The 17444-nt window shown below is 45.2% G+C and overlaps 1 protein-coding gene across 5 annotated transcripts in view; it reads left to right on the top strand.

Moving 5' to 3' along the window:
* AP2B1 (adaptor related protein complex 2 subunit beta 1) overlaps positions 1 to 10515 on the top strand; it is a 122632-nt gene extending 112117 nt beyond the window's left edge. For all 5 annotated transcript variants that reach the window (XM_079904150.1, XM_079904146.1, XM_079904149.1 and 2 more), the window contains 2 exons: positions 5103 to 5257; positions 10054 to 10515. In XM_079904150.1, the coding sequence (XP_079760276.1) occupies positions 5103 to 5257; positions 10054 to 10128 (230 nt within the window). In that variant the 3' untranslated portion in view covers positions 10129 to 10515. The remainder of the gene's footprint in view (positions 1 to 5102; positions 5258 to 10053) is intronic.
* The last annotated feature ends 6929 nt before the right edge of the window (positions 10516 to 17444 follow it).

The following is a 17444-nucleotide window of genomic DNA, read 5'->3' as shown; positions in this document are numbered from 1 at the left end:
TAGATCAGAAAGGCACCAATGTTTGGGTCTCCCTGCTTCCTAGCACTGGTCATCTCTACTGGCGTCAAGCGGTCTGTATGAATCTGTTTTACAGCTTATATTATAGCTGTATTTGGGCTTAGTACATGTCTGGGACCACTATCTTAAGTATACAAGAAGTAGTTGCATCTCCACCCATATCCAGAAAGGAATCTTTCTGGCAAGCAATCTACAAACCTGTTTTTTAAATTAAGTGTTTATTATACTGTGAAGAGCTCAGAGACATGTTGTATCTATATTCACTAGTTGGGCTCTCTAGTAAGGGACAAATATTTCTCCTGCCACAGGGACTAGGTGAGGATGAATTCTGTTTCTTTGTTTTGTCGTGGTTCTCCCCATCCCTCGGAACATTTCATAAATGCAAATGCTTTGCCAGCCAGCACTTAAATATAGTTTGGTTGTTCACATGGTAGAAAGTATCCTTTTCAGCAAGCATAATGGTTTTGAACTTGCTGATGAGTATGTACCACAGCTGGGACCCCTGTACAGATTCCCCCTTCCCACTCACTGAGTATCGTCACTCTTATGGCTGCTGGAAGAGATGTGACCTTAGCTGAAGTAGGAAAATGAAGAAGGGAAGACCACATTCACACCTTCTCAGACTTCAGGCCTCAGGCCCAAAGCCAGGTTTGAGGTAGGAGACAAATGAACCAAAAGAAATCACACCTTGATGCACTTGTAACCATATTTGACCATCTTTTAAAACTCTGTCCTTTAGGGAAAATCTCAGTGTCTTAACATTGCATTGTCATTCTCAAAGTCTCACAACTGTAAGATTCCATCATGTTTCCCAGGAGTTCAGGTATATTTAAAACAACAACAACGACAACTACAAAAAACTGACATCTTGTAAAGAAGTCTATCCCAGTCTGACAAGGAAGCCTCCTTAACATTGGCTCGCATTGCCATTCTTAATAGGTTCATTTAGCAGAGTCTGATTATCCTGCCATCTACATACCCTCTAACTCAAACCTGATAGCGAAGGTTTATGAAAATTGACTCACACATACTTATGTTATAGAACCCTCCTCCCTCCATTCAGTCTTCTGATAGAAATCACGATAACAGCCATTTAGTAGGAGCAGAGCCAGGTTCCTAACTGGAATGCTTCCAAACACAGTAAAGTTACATCCATTCAACTTGCTTATTCTACCTGGCTGTTTGCCACATTTTCTAATTCTGGAAGGGGCGAGTGTGTATGTGTGTCTGTGTGCTTCCTTTTCTTAGCCTATTATCTCTTACTTAGGTGGTAAAATCACGAGACATCTGTAGGCATCTGGGCCTTGCTGTGTATATTGTCTAGAACATGTGCCTATGCAACAAGGTAGATCTTCAACAAAAGCTCCTGCTAGGCACATGGGCTTCAGTAGTTGTGGCGTGTGGGCTCAGTAGTTGTGACACGCAGGCTCAGTAGCTGTGGCTCGCGGGCTCTAGAGCGCAGGCTCAGTAGTTGTGGTGCACGGACTTAGTTCCTCTGCGGCACGTGGGATCTTCCTGGACCAGGGCTCGAACCCGTGTCCCCTGCATTGGCAGGCAGATTCTTAACCACTGTGCCACCAGGGAAGCCACCCCCCCCTCCTTTGTATTTAAGACAGTCCTGTCAAAAGGCATTAGCCAAACTCCAGCTGGTGATGTTGCCTGGCAACCCAGTCTGAGCTGCAAGAGCCCTTCATTGTGGGAACCAAGGTGACAGCCAGAACTGCCTGAACCTCCAAAAGGTGATTAAAAAGCATACTGAGGCCCTCTCCTTCAGCAGTCTTGCATATAACAACCTTGAGATATACTTTTTAGCTCCCCAAAGAGAAGCAATTCTTGAGTTTTAACTACTCTGCTTGGTGTTAGTGAAAACCTTGGAAATAAAAGGAGGGAAATTAAGTCATATAAGTGTGGTGCAGTTGTTTAATGAATGGGCTTTAGTGCCTCCTCGCTTGAGCTCTCACTGGTTTGAATGTGGAAGAAAGACATCAGGGCAAGAGCTGCCTCCAAGGGGGATTGGGATTGACATATACACACTACTATATATAAAATAGATAACCAATAGGGACCTATCAATACGATATAGCAAAGGGAACTCTGCTCAGTTTTCTGTAGTGACCTATATGGGAAAAGAATCTAAAAAAAGAGTGGATAGATGTATATGTATAACTGATTCACTTTGCTGTACAGCAGAAACTAACACAACATTGTAAATCAACTATACTCCAATAAAAATGAAAAAAAAAAACTACCTCTAAAATTAGACCACTTCTAAATAGGTGGTTTTTAGACTCACAAACAGAAAACAAGATTACTGTTACCAAAGGGGAAAAGTGGGGGAGGGATAAATTAGGAGTATTGGATTAACAGATACATACTACTGTATGTAAAACAGATAAACAAAAAGGATATATCGTATAGCACAGGAAACCATATTCAGTATCTTGTAATAACCTATAATGGAAAAGAACCTGAAAAAGTGTGTGTGTATGTGTATACATATATATGTATATATATCCAGATCACTTTGCTGTACACCTGAAACTAACACAATATTGTAAATCAACTATACTTCCAATAAATAAATAAATAAAGGGTTTTTTTCTTAGCAGAGATTTTTTTTACTGAAGTGTCGTTGATTTACAGTGTTGTGTTAATTTCTACTATACTGCAAAGTGATTCAGTTATACACATATATACATTCTTTTTATATTCTTTTCCATTATGGTTTATCACAGGATATTAAATATAGCTCCCTGTACTGTACAGTAGGACCTTGTTGTTTATCCATTCTGTATATAATAGTTTGCATCTGCTAACCCAAACTTCCCACTCCATTCCTCTCCCACCCCACCCTCTTGGCAACCACAGGTCTGTTCTCTGTGTCTGTGAGTCTGTTTCTGTTTCATAGGTTTGTTCATTTGTGTCATATTTTAGATTGCACATATAAGTGATATCATATGGTATTTGTCTTTCTGACTTCACTTAGTATGATAATCTCTAGTTCCATTCATGTTGCTACAAATGGCATTATTTCATTGTTTTTTATGGCTGAGTAGTATTCCATTGTGTATATATGTGCCACATCTTCTTTGTCCCTTCATCTGTTGATGGACGTTTAGGTTGTTTCCATGTCTCTGCTGCTGTGAATGTGGGGGTGCGTGTGTCTTGTTGGATTATAGTTTTTTCTGGATATACGCCCGGGAGTGGGATTGCTGGATCATATGGTAGTTCTGTTTTTAGTTTTTTGAGGAATCTACGTGCTGTTTTTCATAGTGGCTGCACCAACTTACATTCCCACCAACAGTGTAGGAGGGTTCCCTTTTCTCCACACCCTCTCCAGCATTTATTACTTGTTTGTTTGTTTTTTTAATAAATTTGTTTACTTATTTATTTTTTGGCTGCATTTGATTTTCATTGCTGCGTGGGCTTTTTCTACTTGCAGCGAGTGGGGGCTACTCTTCGTTGAGGTGCGCGGGCTTCTCATTGCAGTGGCTTCTCGTTCTGGAGCACGGGATCCAGGCACGTGGGCTTTAGTAGTTGCAGCACGTGGGCTCAGTAGTTGTGGCACACGGGCTTAGTTGCTCCACGGCATGTGGGATCTTCCCGGACCAGGGCTCGAACCCGTGTCCCCTGCATTGGCAGGCGGATTCTTAACCACCGTGCCACCAGGGAAGTCCCAGCATTTATTGTTTGTAAACTTTTTAATGATGGCCATTCTGACTGGTGTGAGGTGGTACCTCATTGTAGTTTTGATTTGCATTTCTCTAACGATTAGAAATGTTGAGCATCTTTTCATTTGCCTATTGGTAATCTGTATTTCTTCTTTGGAGAAGTGTCTTAAATAGATGTTTTTTAATGCCTATGGCATTATGTACATATCAGCGTCTCCAACACCTGAGTCAGAGGCTTATTCACAGGTATTGATGGCAGGTATCCACTGTGTCCCAGATACTGTGGGAAATACAGTGATGAAAAACTCTAGGATCCCTATGCTCAGAGAGCTTACTTACTGTCTTGGAGAACAGAAAGACTGTCCATCACAACAGCCTTTTCCTAGACAGCACAATAGAACATGACAGGATTTTATGTGGAGAGAATTTAGTCCCTGAGTAATTTGAATTCTCATCAGAAATGAACATAATAAACTATCAACAAAGAAGTAGTGTTTATCATCTGTGTTTTTAAAGTTTCTCTTTCTGTGATGCTGCAGCATCTCATGCTAGCAGTCAGAGAACAAGGAGAGGGAAATTACCTTTAATTCTAGAATGTCATGTCTCTCTGATGCTGTAGTCACAAGGAAAACCCCAAACACCAACCTGTTCTTACCCTGTGTTGGTGACTATGAAGTCCTCCACTCTGACCAGCAACGGCAGCCGGGCTTACATGGCCTTGGAGCAATCATCTTTGCACAACTTCAGTCTTCCTCAGAGTCTTTTGTTGAGACAGTTTGTTTCATTATTAATTTGGGGCATGGTATTCCCCCAAATTAATAATTTAATTTAAGACCTAAGAAATCATTTGCCTGCTTTTAAAAAAAATCTTAAACATCCAGATTAATAAATTTGACTTGCAGGATTTCTGCACCTGGGTGCTTTTCTGATCCTGGCACTTGAGACCAGAATGGCTTACGGTGAAGTAGTAGCAACTTGCGAGGCAGTGTTGTGCATTTGAGTGTCAGTTTTGTATCCCCGTGAATCTGGGACTAGCGTTGGAGAAATGAATCTGACGTGGCAGTCACTGTGGCACACCCATGTACCTGTTTCTGTCTTTGTCCTCGTCAGCGCATTTTTACGTGTCTAACACCTAGTTTAAGATTACCAACTCCTTAGACCCACCATAATCTCCACAGGTAATTCTTACACTAATGCTTATTTGCACCTTATTCTGTTTTCTGTCCTGGAATGTGATGGACAGGCACTTCAGGAGCTTCTTCCTTATCCTTCGCTCTTGTGGGAGAAGAGCTTTCTGAAATGTGCATGTATGCATGTAACAGTGCTTCTCAGGAGACTTGAGCACACATAGCTCATAGCACATTTGTTTGATATTTTAACTGAAGGTGTTGGATTTTGAATCTGTGTTTCTAGACACTGTTTCCAGCAAGTTGCAAAACAACAATGTTTATACTATTGCCAAGAGGAATGTGGAAGGGCAGGACATGCTGTACCAATCCCTGAAGCTCACTAATGGCATTTGGATTTTGGCTGAGCTACGTATCCAGCCAGGAAACCCCAATTACACGGTAAGGCCTTTCTCAGAATGGGTGAGTTGGGTTCAAGGAGGTGGGTAAGAGTCCTTTCATTTTTTCTCAGCATCCAGGAAAGACCTGGTAGAGGTGCTTCAGACACCAGGTATCCAAAACAAGCAGTCAGTAAAGAAGTCCCCAGTTGCCTCCTTAGAAGACCTTCTGTCTGTAGTGTCTGCCCCATCCAGCAGGCACAGTGCCTCCCAGCACGAGTCTCAGACTCCTCCTGGTATATACAGAGCTGCTCACAAAACTTCATCAGTATTGGTTAATACTTAACCTAGCATATCTATGCATGTGGTACTGTAACAAGCTGCTAAGAGGATTGTTTTCGTAGCTCATTTCAAGCTCATTCCTGCTTTTCTTAGGATACCAGAATCCCAGACATATGAGCCTTTTTAGCTGTGTTGTGTGGCCTAAATGGTTGTTGAAAAGTTAAAGCAAAATGGGACATACCTTTCACAGCCTGTAAGGGGACTTTAGTTTAGAAAACTTCATTCATTACCACACTGGACTAAAATTGGAATCCTGGCAGTATTTTTAGGGGAGGAGCCAGTTGCTTTGTTAAACAACAAAGCTTTAATACCTAGGCACTCAGTGTTTGTTTGCTGTTGTGAAATGCAGTCTCCCAATAGGATGCTGCTTGTCATCTGCATTTTGTCAAGTACAAGAAAAACCCTTGCGATGGGGGAAATATCTTATTCTTCTGTTATGTTTAAGGCTTTTGAATTGAATAACTCTGAGGAAGCTTCATATTCAGTAGATTAAGGGAGCTTTTTAGCCATGTAGCTGAGAAAAGTCTGTGACTCCTTTCCTTAATTTTAAGGGAAGTCTGTTTTCATTAGCATACATTAAGGAAATAATACCACCAGAACTAAAAATTCTTGGTGTCTCCCCACTAGTTCCCTCCCTTGAAGTAAACTGGACTAGCATGTGTGTGTGTGAGCTACTGAGTTCCACCAAGCTAGATGTTTGTCCAAGCATTTGTGAGCTGAGACACTTCAGGCTTCCCTCATAAAGTGTATGCTCCTCCCACCCACCTCCTCCATGACCAGTGCCTTGTCTTTTTTGTAAGAAACTACTCTGTCATTTTCCTTGAGCTCCCTAAGAAAGGAAAACTCCTCTGTACTCTTCGTGGAGGGACAGGTTTTCACTGTAAAATCAAGGTCTTGTAAAATAACTCCATTTGCTTCCCCAGAAATTTCTTCAAAGTATATATATTTGTGTGTGTTTTATTTTTTATCATCCATTATTTTATTGTATATAGTATTCCATCTCAGCTAGGTTAAAGAAGCATGATTACCCCCAGTTTGCAGGTAAGGAAACCAAGGTTAAGAATGATTAGTGACTTGTTCGAGATCATATAAGTTGTTGGTAGCTGAGTCGTGTGTAGAACTCAGGTATCTCAACACTTCCTACCATATTCTTTCTATTCATTATAAAGATAGTGAGAATTTTGAGAAGGACCTCTTAGTAACAGCATAGTTTGTTTAAAATTTTTAAAAACTTTTTATTTAAGACTCACAGAAAGTTTAAGACTCACAGAATTTAAGACTCACAGAAAGTTTTAAAAATGGTACATAGAGTTCCCATGTATCTTTCACCCAGTTTTCCTCATTGAGAACATGTTACAACCATAGTACATTTTCAAGCAGGAAATTGATTATTGGCACAATACTATTAACTAAGCTACAGACCTTATTCAGATTTCACCAGTTTCTACATCATTACTCTTACTTTATTTTATTTAGTTAAGGAGTGTACAGTACTATGAAATCTTATCACACATATAGATTTGTATAATCACCACCACGGTCAGGATACAGAACTGTTCCATCACCACAAAAAAACTCCTTCTCGCTATCTCTTTATAGTTAGACATTCACCCTAGCCCTAACCCATGGCAACCACTGGTATGTTTGTTCTCCATTACTGTAATTTTCTCATTTCAAGAGTGTTATATAAATTCAATTCCTACAGCCTGTATCCTTTTGAGACTTTTTTTTTCACTTAACATAATACCCTTGACATCTATCTAAGTCGTTGCATGTGTTTTTTTTATGACCAAGTAGTGGTGCACTACATGATAAATCACTTCCCCCAACCCCTTACTGTATTTCATTAAGAAAGTATGTTTATCCCATGAGGAAGAGGCCTCATATCTCTAAGTAGCTCTATCTCACCTGGGAAGATAACTTGTCCCAGGTGAAGAAGTCTGTGTTCCAGGCTATAAACCAGAAGTGGATGTGTAAGTCCTTGGCTTACCTAGGCGGGGGTGGGTGGGGGGGGTGAGTCTAGGTGGGTGGCATTCCTGAGTGGTTGGTGCTAAAGATGTGTCACACACATAAGCAGGCTAGCGGTTCAAAAGTTAAAATCCTGGTAAGGCCTCTTTTCCCTGAGGAGCCATGTAAAATGAGACCCAGAGTCCTAAGTGAGATTTTTTAGCCTCTTTGTTCTTTATGTATGTTTCCCTTTTGCTTTCTTTAGGAATTAGCAACAACAACAAAAAAAAATCTTTTTTTTTTTTTAAAATTTGGCGTGTTTTAGCTGTACTAGTTGGAAAGCAAGGAATGGGTTTAAGTCTAAACTTAACCATTTGTTAAAGGCTGGGATGTCTGGGGGAGGGAGGTGATAGAACAGTCCAGAAAGAGAGGTTCTTCCTTCTCTTCCTTCGCCTCCCTCCTTCCCCCTCCAAAGAGCAGCTGAAACTCTCAGGGTCCAGGCGTGGTCAGTCCATGACCCCTGCCAGTGCCAACCTTGGCAGATAGGGCTTTTATTGAGGAAGGCAACATTTCCTTATCACTCGTGAACGAAGAAGTGGATTTCCAGCTGGTTGGAAGTTCCAGTATTGCTACAAAGATGTGAAAAAATACAGGACAGTATTTTGAAGGGGAGGAACTACCCTCTCTTTAGCCTGGGAGTTAACTCCCTTAGGCAGTTCTTAACTCTTTTTAGCTTCCTCTCCTCCTCCTTTTCTGAACCCACATACTCTCCCACGAGAATTTTCTACAACACTGACAGTGAAGAGGCTGTGGAGGAGGAGGTACAGATTGCCTCTACAGGGAGCTTGAAAGTCAGGGAAATGCCTATAGCTGCAACTTTGACCAAAGAAGGGAGCTGTTTTCTACTTGTTATTGTTTTGTTTTGTTTTGTTTTGTTTTTTTACTTTATTTATTTATGGCTGTGTTGGGTCTTCGTTGCTGCACGTGGGCTTTCTCTAGTTACGGTGAGCGGGGGCTACTCTTTGTTGCGGTCCGTGGGCTTCTCATTGCGATGGCTTCTCTTGTGGAGCATGGGCTCTAGGCACGTGGGCTTCAGTAGTTGTGGCATGAAGGCTCAGTAGTTGTGGCTCGCGGACTCTAGAGCACAGGCTCAGTAGTTGTGGCTCACGGGCTTAGTTGCTCCGCCGCATGTGGGATCTTCCTGGACCAGGGATTGAACCCATGTCCCCTGCATTGGCAGGCGGATTCTTAACCACTGCACCACCAGGGAAGTCCTCTATTCGTATTTATATTCTTAAATTAGTTGTTCATTTGTTTTGTTCTGCATTTATCAGAATTATCTTCCTGATTCATGTCAAGCAGCAATTTTGGAAATGCCTTAGAGACTGAATATTAAAGCTGCAAATAAATAGAGCCTCTTTTGATATTCTTTTGTTTGGCTTGGTTTTGTTTCGTTTTGCATTTTTAAAATATCACTAAGTTTTGAGGATGTGAGTTTTCTCAAGTTCAGGGTTGACCAATCATCTTCTTGACATTTTTGCCAAAAATATTCTCACCTTTTGTACTTTGTTAAATCATCCAGAGTCTCTAATAAGAGAATAAGGAAGTAATCTAAAATCTCATGGTGATATATCGTTAAAGACAACTTTTGTTAGTCTACCTTAATAGTCAAGAGCAATGATGTCAGTAATACAAAAAGCAAGTATTAAATTTTCTGGTTCTAAATGCAGTTTGCATGGTTTTGCTGTTATGTTATTGTTAATAGTGTTTTGCCTAATCTCGTACAATTCAGGAGTCCAAATATGGGTTTAAATTTTGCACTTGTTGACCCACAAAGTGAAAATCTCAGTGTTCAACATTGAAATCTTTTTAACATTTTAATTTTAATTTGGTAATTGTTAGACTAGAAGAAGAGGTGGTGGTAGAGAAGTAGAGTAGTATCAGCAGTACCTGATAGGCCTGAATAACAGGCCGAAAATGGAAGATTATGCTGTTGGCATAAATGGCTGTACAGTTACGCTCAGTAAATGTCTTTTTGTGTTGGTTCTTGTTTTCCCTCCTTAACAGTGTATGCTCTCCTCAGTGTAATACAGGAAAGGCTAGTACCATTGGAGCTAGTATCTAGCTTACGCTTTTATTTTACTTGAATATACATCCTCCTGAATTGGGACCGAGATAACCATCCTTGTCAGACAGAAACTGGAGGAGGCAGCTGAAATGACGACCACGTTAAGGGTTTTAACCCTTCCCTTTTCATTTGGCAGTAGTCCCTATGACTCTTAAGAAAGCAGTAGAGCATCTTTTCCTGTACATTTTTTCATATGGATTATTTCCTAACCTCGTAGACCCACATAGAATGTCGTTAGAAACACAGCACAGCTTGACATTGATTAAACCGAAATTCTAAAACCCATGTAACCTATTAACAGGATCTCTTTGTTTGGCTACTCAGTGGTAGAAGCTCTTCTCCCCTTTTATCAGGAAGAGGTGTCCTTGTACTGAGAACTTGGATACCTTTCGAGTTAATGCCAGCCTCTGTGCTAACCTTCCTTCTCCTTTTCCTCCGAACAGCTGTCGCTGAAGTGTAGAGCTCCTGAAGTCTCCCAGTACATCTATCAGGTCTACGACAGCATTTTGAAAAACTAATAGACTGGTCCGGTGCCCTCTGGCCACCCTGTGATCGGTGCAAGCCAAGAACTCTTAACTGGAAGAAAATTGTATTGCCGTGTAGAATCTGAACCCAAACACACTGAGGCCACCCACCAAGGTAGTGACTAGTCTAACCTGTGCTAACATTAGGGCACAACCTGTTGGATAGTTTTAGCTTCCTGTGACCATTTGTAACCACTGCTTCAATCACTTCCCACCTCGTGCCACCTGCTGCTATCTGTCCTTACTTGTGGGCCTCTCCATCCTGTACCAGTGGCTGGCATTTTTGAGTGTAGTTCGATATTTTGTGATCGAGAGCCCGTTTCAAAAGCAGAAAAAGACAAAAAAAAATTAAAGCAAGGAAAAGTGTCACTGAAACGTAAACTGCACTTTATTGTTTTATATTTTTGTACATATGAGAAATTGAGGGAATAGTGTGTAACTGATAAAAAGTGTTACAACAACCACACAGTCCTGGAGGAAGAGACGCGGTTTCTTGCCCACCCCATCAGGGGATTTTTGTCTGTGGCAGCCTTGTCCCTGATCACTTTTTTTTCTCTCCAAACTCCTTTTCCTTGTGATTCCCCCTGCCCCGTATTATCATCTCCTCTGATGCTTTGCAGTTAGGAATGGTGGTCTTTCTTGAATGGTGCTGCAGGGTGCAGGAAATAGGACCTGTCAGCATTGAGGCTGAGAAAAATGAGAACTTACTACATTCCTTTCCACTGATCTAATCCATTAATAACACTGATTAAGGAATTTGAATAGAGATGGGAAACAGGAACCAAAATGCCCTTCCCCCATCTCCCGCTCTGGATTTATTTTAACTCTCAGGTCCAATTCAGATCTAAAATCTTAGTTTTAGAGTTGAAACAGACTTTAAGTAATAACTTACCCAACCTTTTTTTTCTAAAAAGGAAAAAGATAAAAGACAAACAGGGTGTTATTGCCTAAGACCTGTTAATGATCAGTAGCAGAGGTGGGGGAGTGGGTCTCCGAAGTCCTCATCAGTGTTGTCTTCACTGCAGGACCGGCTCCATGACTTTCTTCCTTCAATGCCTTTCTTTTACCTTTTCTGTGCCTGCTTCTTTATGGCTCTTCTCATACTTCATACAGATTTTGGCACTCCATTCATTGGCATCCGGTAGCAGCAGAGTATCTTTCCAGGGACTTGAAGGTAAATCCTGATGCCAGAATGAAGGAGTAGCTAATAGTCTCCTGGAGCCGCAGTTCTTGAGGCCAGCAGGATGGGTGCAGGGATGAAGTGAGCTTCGGGATGCCACAGATTCACTTGATCCTTCAGTTCTCTATCTGCTCTTTACTTGTATTGCTTAGGCTCCAAGGCAATTGAGATCACCTAGAGGGCCAAGCGGTTCTTTTCATCTCTCAAAAGATTGGGAGATGTGAGGACCCCCTGCCCCCTGGACACATTGGGTGTGATCTGTCAAAGAATGCTTCATGCCTGGAACACCAGTCTGTTTAGCAGAGTTCACACTGTTTCATCTGTGGGCACCTGTGCCGACCATTGCCCAGGATTCAGGGTCTGTGACCAAGACTGCTTCTCAGATGCCCCTGCTCAAATCAGAGGCACTTGGGTCCAAAGGCCTCATGTAGGACCTAAGAGTGAGTCCAAGAGAAGGAGGAATCATAGAAAACAAGAGCAGAAACTACCCCCCAACCCTGTCGCAAGTGAAATGACTGTGATTCATACCAGTTGCAAAGTTTGGGGGTGCAGGTCCCCCAAAGCAGCTTCTTAAACCTTGAGAATCTCCGAGAGAAGAATTTCTGGGGTGAGGGTCAGGAGCCATGTCCTGCGCTCACCACCCCTCGGGCACGTGGAGATCAGGAAGTAGCACAGGATTGCGTGTGGGAGGTGGGTCAGTTGGTGACAGGTGGGGTAGAAAAGCAGGTGGGTAAAGTCCCCTTTTTGGGAAATCACTCGTGGAGTCAGTTGGATACAAGCAGTGAAGAAGGTCCACACTACAAATGCAGTGTTCTCATCTCAAAGCAAACTGCAGTTCCAGAAGGAAGAGCGTGTGTCAGGGTAAGCAGACAAGACAATTTTGCACCAAGATACGTTCCTCCACCCCTGAAACCAGGCTTCTCTCAGCCTCCCCGGCAGTGAGGGGAAACAGCTGCTGTTCTCAGCTGACCTGACTGAGCCAATCCGCGTGCGAACTCTTCACTCCTTGGAGAGGCTGCCTCCCGGTTTGCCCCTGAGCAGTTAGGGAGGGATTCTGTTCCACGGAAAGGACCTCTCTCCTGAGGAGACAAAGCCTGTTGCCTCCACCACAGCTTCCCTTTGGGCCCATCTCAAGCCTGGCCAAACTGGGGATCGGAGTGGAGATTGCCCTGCATTCCCCTCTCCTCTGCCTCAGTATGTCTTTGTAACGTCAGCTGGTGTCTTACAAAGGGCAAGGGAAACACACACACACACCCAGAACTCTTGCTGGTCAGAGATTCCCTGAGTGTCTGTCCTCGCCCGAGCCCATTTTGTGTGTCTGTGTTGTGAACCTTGGGACTCTGGAGAGAAGGGGGTGGGGGGGGAGTGGTAAACGTTGCCCAGTGAAGGCTTATCATTCTTTTGTTGTTGGGATCTGTTCTTGGGGAGGGTGGGGGTCAGGGGAAGCTTGACTTTGTCTTCGTCAATAAACTCTCATTTACATAAAATGAAGTTTGTGCCTATGTACTTTGTTCCCAGAGTGACAATCTAGGACAAGACACAGCTGGCCAAGGGAGGGATGGGCATTAATAAGCATTCTATTAGAACTTGCCTTTTGGCTGTCCTAACCCTCCCAGGGATTTAACCAGATGAAATTAAGATTGGCCTGAGGAAGGATCATATGTCTCAGAGGCTCCTCTTAACCAAGCCCCCATCACCGTCACCACACAGGCATTTCGCCGCAGGCAGGGAGTGTTCGCAGGAGCCCATCCGTCTTCCCTGGCAGGTCCCCTGCTAGGACCCAAAGCAGATGGTCCAGGGGCAGGCAGCCAGCCAGGCACAGGGGCAGAAGGAGCACAGCAGAGCTTCTCGTCAGTGTCCTCTTACCCAGGACGTTCCACTAATGAATTTATAAAAGCGTCTCAGATCTGCACTCAGGGCCTGCATGTTCCCAAGTGGATAGAATTAATGCTGCTTTCAAGCAAACTTCCCAAGGAGTTCATATCTAATCACCTGCATTTGTGTTGCGGGGGGACACGTGAGCCAGGTGTGGTCAAGCTAGAGGCCCTGCCCCTGGTTGTGATGAGTGGACAGCGTCTGAAGTCTCCCACAGCCTGGAGTGGGGGAAGGAGGCTGAGGGATCCAATGCCCAGATGCCCTGAGCCTCTCTCACCAGTAGAGTGAGTGTAGGTAAGGTGCTTTGCACCATGCTTGGCAGAGTAACTGCTTTTATTACGTGGATGTCCAGACACCGTGAACAAACTGCCTTTGGCAGCTAGGAACTCTCGGAGCTCTTGGTTGTCTCCACGGGCTGGCTGCAGTTAGGCTGCGCTCTAATTGGAGTAACACTTAGGGTGGTGTGGGGTCAGAGTCAGAGATATGAAGAGGGAGGGGCCTTACTGAGGTCTCATTGGGTTCACCAGCTGAGAGTGTCAATTTTGGCCCAGAAAATCCTTAGGACAGAAGCTTCCAACCCTTGGGTGCACATCGATATCACCCAAGAGCTTTCACAAAAGGCTGATGATTCTTGGCCAGTCGGGTGGGGCCTGGGGCAATCTGCATTTCAGAAGACTCCTCAGATGTTTCTAGAAGTGCTGGATTGAGACTCACTGCCAGAGAAAGACTCACACTTGTCTGCCTCCTGCCTCTCCTGCAGTAATGGTGCTCTTGTGGCAGTTGAAAAACGGTAAAGCACTTTCATGCACAAGACGCGCGAGATGCCTGCCCATTCGTGAATGGAGAGCGTTATCCCCGTGTTTCAGGTGAGAGAAGGCAAAGCCACGTCTTCTGATTCCCTCTGTCCTTAACTACTACAGCTTCCCTTCATCTGTGCCACCAGGCCAAAAGCCAGCCTTGCTAAGCTCCTGAGGTCCCAGTGTGTTCAGTCTCCAAAAGCAGGGTATACTGGCCCCCAGACCTCCACCTGAGATTGCACCATCCTTCTCTGCCCCCCCCCCCCCCCCCCCCCCCCCGCCACCAGAGATCTCAGGTACATTGTTTCTGAGGCCAGAAAACAGCTGAGGACTCCCGGGTTGGAGCCTTCCTACTCCCACCTCATGCACTGATGCTTTTTCTGGTTTTGCCTGGACCCAGATTTCTTTTCCTGCCACCCCCAGCTCCAGGAGGCAAGAGCCTGTTTATTTTAATACCTGGTGTGGCACTTGGGAAAGATCACACCTCCCCCGTCGTTACCCATTTCTGTCTCCTGAACACTAATCCTAGAATCCCCACCAGCCCCCAGACATGTTATTAGCAACAAGGATGTTTCTTGAAAAGTTTCCGAGTTGGCTCCAAACTTGCCATCTCAGTTTCCCATTTAGCTTTTGCCCTGCTGTTCTTGATGCTGCCAACAAGAGGAAGACTAATTTAGGGATTGCTTAGACCCAGATGGACTTCATTTCCGGAATTATCCTTTTGAGACAGGACTGCCCCAATACTCTGGGACTGAGAGAACTCCACTACCCGCCTTCTCCCACTGGGTAGGTATTAGAGGAGGATATTCTAGTCTAGCCTAGCCTCTGGCTTTCCCTCCCTTGTTTCATTCACTCTCCACTTATGGTCAAAGGCCCCAGGATCTGGCTAGCCAGCTTCTGAAAGCCAGTGGGATCCTCGGCTACGGTGGAGCAAGGGCGGCGGAGTGGCAGGTTTGGGTCCTCGTCCTCTCTGTCCCGCTCCGTGTCTGGGCTTCAGATGCTGCAGGTGGACCCATGCATTCCATGCCCTTAAACCTCAGGCGTCCTCAGCTGAACCAGAGCCACAGACTAAGGACAGAGCCTCTCAGGCTTTTTCACCAAGGTAATCCTAATCATAGAAGACAGTGAATAGGCTCCTAGGGGCGTACATCCTTAGACCAAAGTGACTCTCAGCGAACCAAGATGATTTAACCGAGTCTTAAATTCAGGCACATTTTGCATTTTATGTTAATATTATGGGTTTGTTTTTTTATGTAAGATATAATGCTTTAAATGACCCATCACTGCAAGCCAGTGTGAGGCCCCTTAATGAACCTGTGGCTTTGTGTTCTCCTAGTATAGCTAAGTTGAGAATTCTGAGAAGCCTGGCCGCAAGGTGTGTGTGAGCATTGCATGATTTCTCGTTTCTGGTCTCCCTTGGGCTGAAATAGAACCAGACTGGCGGGCCATAGCCTGGGGGAGTAGACATAAATTCTGGGATCCTTGGGCGGGGTAAGGATGAAAGATTTTCAAATACAGTGGGGGGATTGGTAGTGCCCTGGATGATTTAATCAAGTTTAGGAGTCTCTTGGTTGACTTGGTTGACCGTTGCATTTCCACAGGGCCAGTAAATCTGATGTCTCCAGAACAAAAGTGGCACTCCAGGAGGGGGCCCCCTGTCTCCTTCTCAGCCCTCCATTTGCTTCTAGCTGCCCTGGCCCTTCTCTGCAAAGCCCTACCCAGCACCCGGGAGGCGTCTTAGCATAAATGGAAATGGAAACGCTTTCCCAAGGTCATGTTCAACCTTCCCTCTGAATGGCTGTGTCTCTAAAACAGAAAAGAAAAACGAAAGGCCACACAGTGAGACTCCGCGCCAGGCACTGCGTTACAGACTCTACACACCACAGGCTCATTTATGCTGTGGGGACAACTGATCACCTCTTCATTTTACAAATAAGGCATAGAGTTCGGAGCGTTCAAGTAATTTGCCTTCAGTCGCGTAGTAAGTGATAGGGCCAGGACCTAAATCCAGATCTGCTTGATTCTGAAGCCCAGGCTCGTAACCACTGTACTCTCTGTCTGGACGGGAGAGGGAAGGGGAGTGACCGGGAGGGTGCTCAGCCTGCTAGTACTAGAAAGAATAGGAAGGAAGTCACAGTGCAGTGCGGGATGCTGGGTCCAGGGGTAAAAGCACTTGGGAGATCTCTCCCAGCTTCCCCCTCCTCCTCCCTGCACCACTGACCAGGTTGCTGCCCTGCTTCAAAACGCTTACAGGCTATCCCAGCCAAACAGGGCTAGATCCCAACTCCTTCCTCGGCAGTCAAGGCCTTCGTGACTTCACCTCCACCAACCTCTCAGCCTCCTCTCCCTGTGCTTCCAGCCCCCCGCCCCCATTGCCATGCCTGTCTCTGTCCTGGACCCCCTTCTCAAACCCCTGTAATTGCTCCCAACTTCTCTCATCTGAACCCTCCTCTTCCACACCCTCCCCGACCCTGGCACCCGAAATCCACTTCTTTCAAGGTTTCTTCCTTGAAAGTTGCCTCCTCCGAAGCCTCCACTGACTCCTCTCCCTAGTTGGCCTGCTCCCTCTACCCTTCCCCAGAACCTTGACTCTGCACACATCACATATTCGCGCCACGTGGGTGCTTCTGGCCTCCCTGATGAACTGTGGGCCCCTGGCCAAGTTCGTCAGTGGCTGCCCCTCTAGAGACTCCCGATTTTTGTCTTCCGCATTTTACACTTCAGTAAGACCAGTCACTCAACCTCTCTCAGCCTCAACTATCTCATCTGTAAAACGAGGGAAACAGAATCTACCTCATAGTATTGTGAGCGTTAACTCTGAAGATGCAGGCAAAGCTGAGAGCACATGGCCTGGCGCATACTCATTAAATGTTAGCTACCCGTGAGGAATGACACTGACCACGACTGTTTTAGAGTAAATACACGGGCGATTCTGCCCTCTCCCCTGGCAAATGCTGGCATCACCCCCTCTGGAGAGGAGAGGGGAGGGGAGCAGTCGTTTCAGGGGATGGAGGTCATTCGTTGGCCTGGGATGAGCTTTGCTTTGCCAGCCTGCTCTGCTCTTCTTTCCCTGCTGCAGTGAGGGGTGAAAATGACCGCCCTTCGCAGTCCTCCGGTGCGGTGGCGGAGAGGAGTCTGGATGCCTCTCTAGCACACGGTGCGAGGCACACAGTGGGCGACCGTCCAATGACTGAACTGGGAAGGGTCAGAAGAGACCTAGAGAGGGAACCTGGGGTGTGTGGCGGGGGTGGGATATGGAGTGAAGCCAAAGGCTTTAGGGCCTCTCCGGTCCCTTTCTCCCAGCCCTCCAGGTTAGAGCTAAAAATACCGCAGGGAGAGTCGGGAGGGGTGAAGGTCGAGGCTCGGGATTAAAGAATTTGTCCAGGGCTTCCCAAGTGAATATGGCAGGCTCAGGGACCCAGCAGAACGCCAGCGGGGCACGCCCCCCCCCGCCCCCC

Source organism: Stenella coeruleoalba, assembly GCF_951394435.1.
Source record: "Stenella coeruleoalba genome assembly, chromosome: 19".
In the NCBI taxonomy this organism is placed as follows: domain Eukaryota; kingdom Metazoa; phylum Chordata; class Mammalia; order Artiodactyla; family Delphinidae; genus Stenella; species Stenella coeruleoalba.
This window is presented reverse-complemented; position numbering and strand designations above follow the sequence as displayed.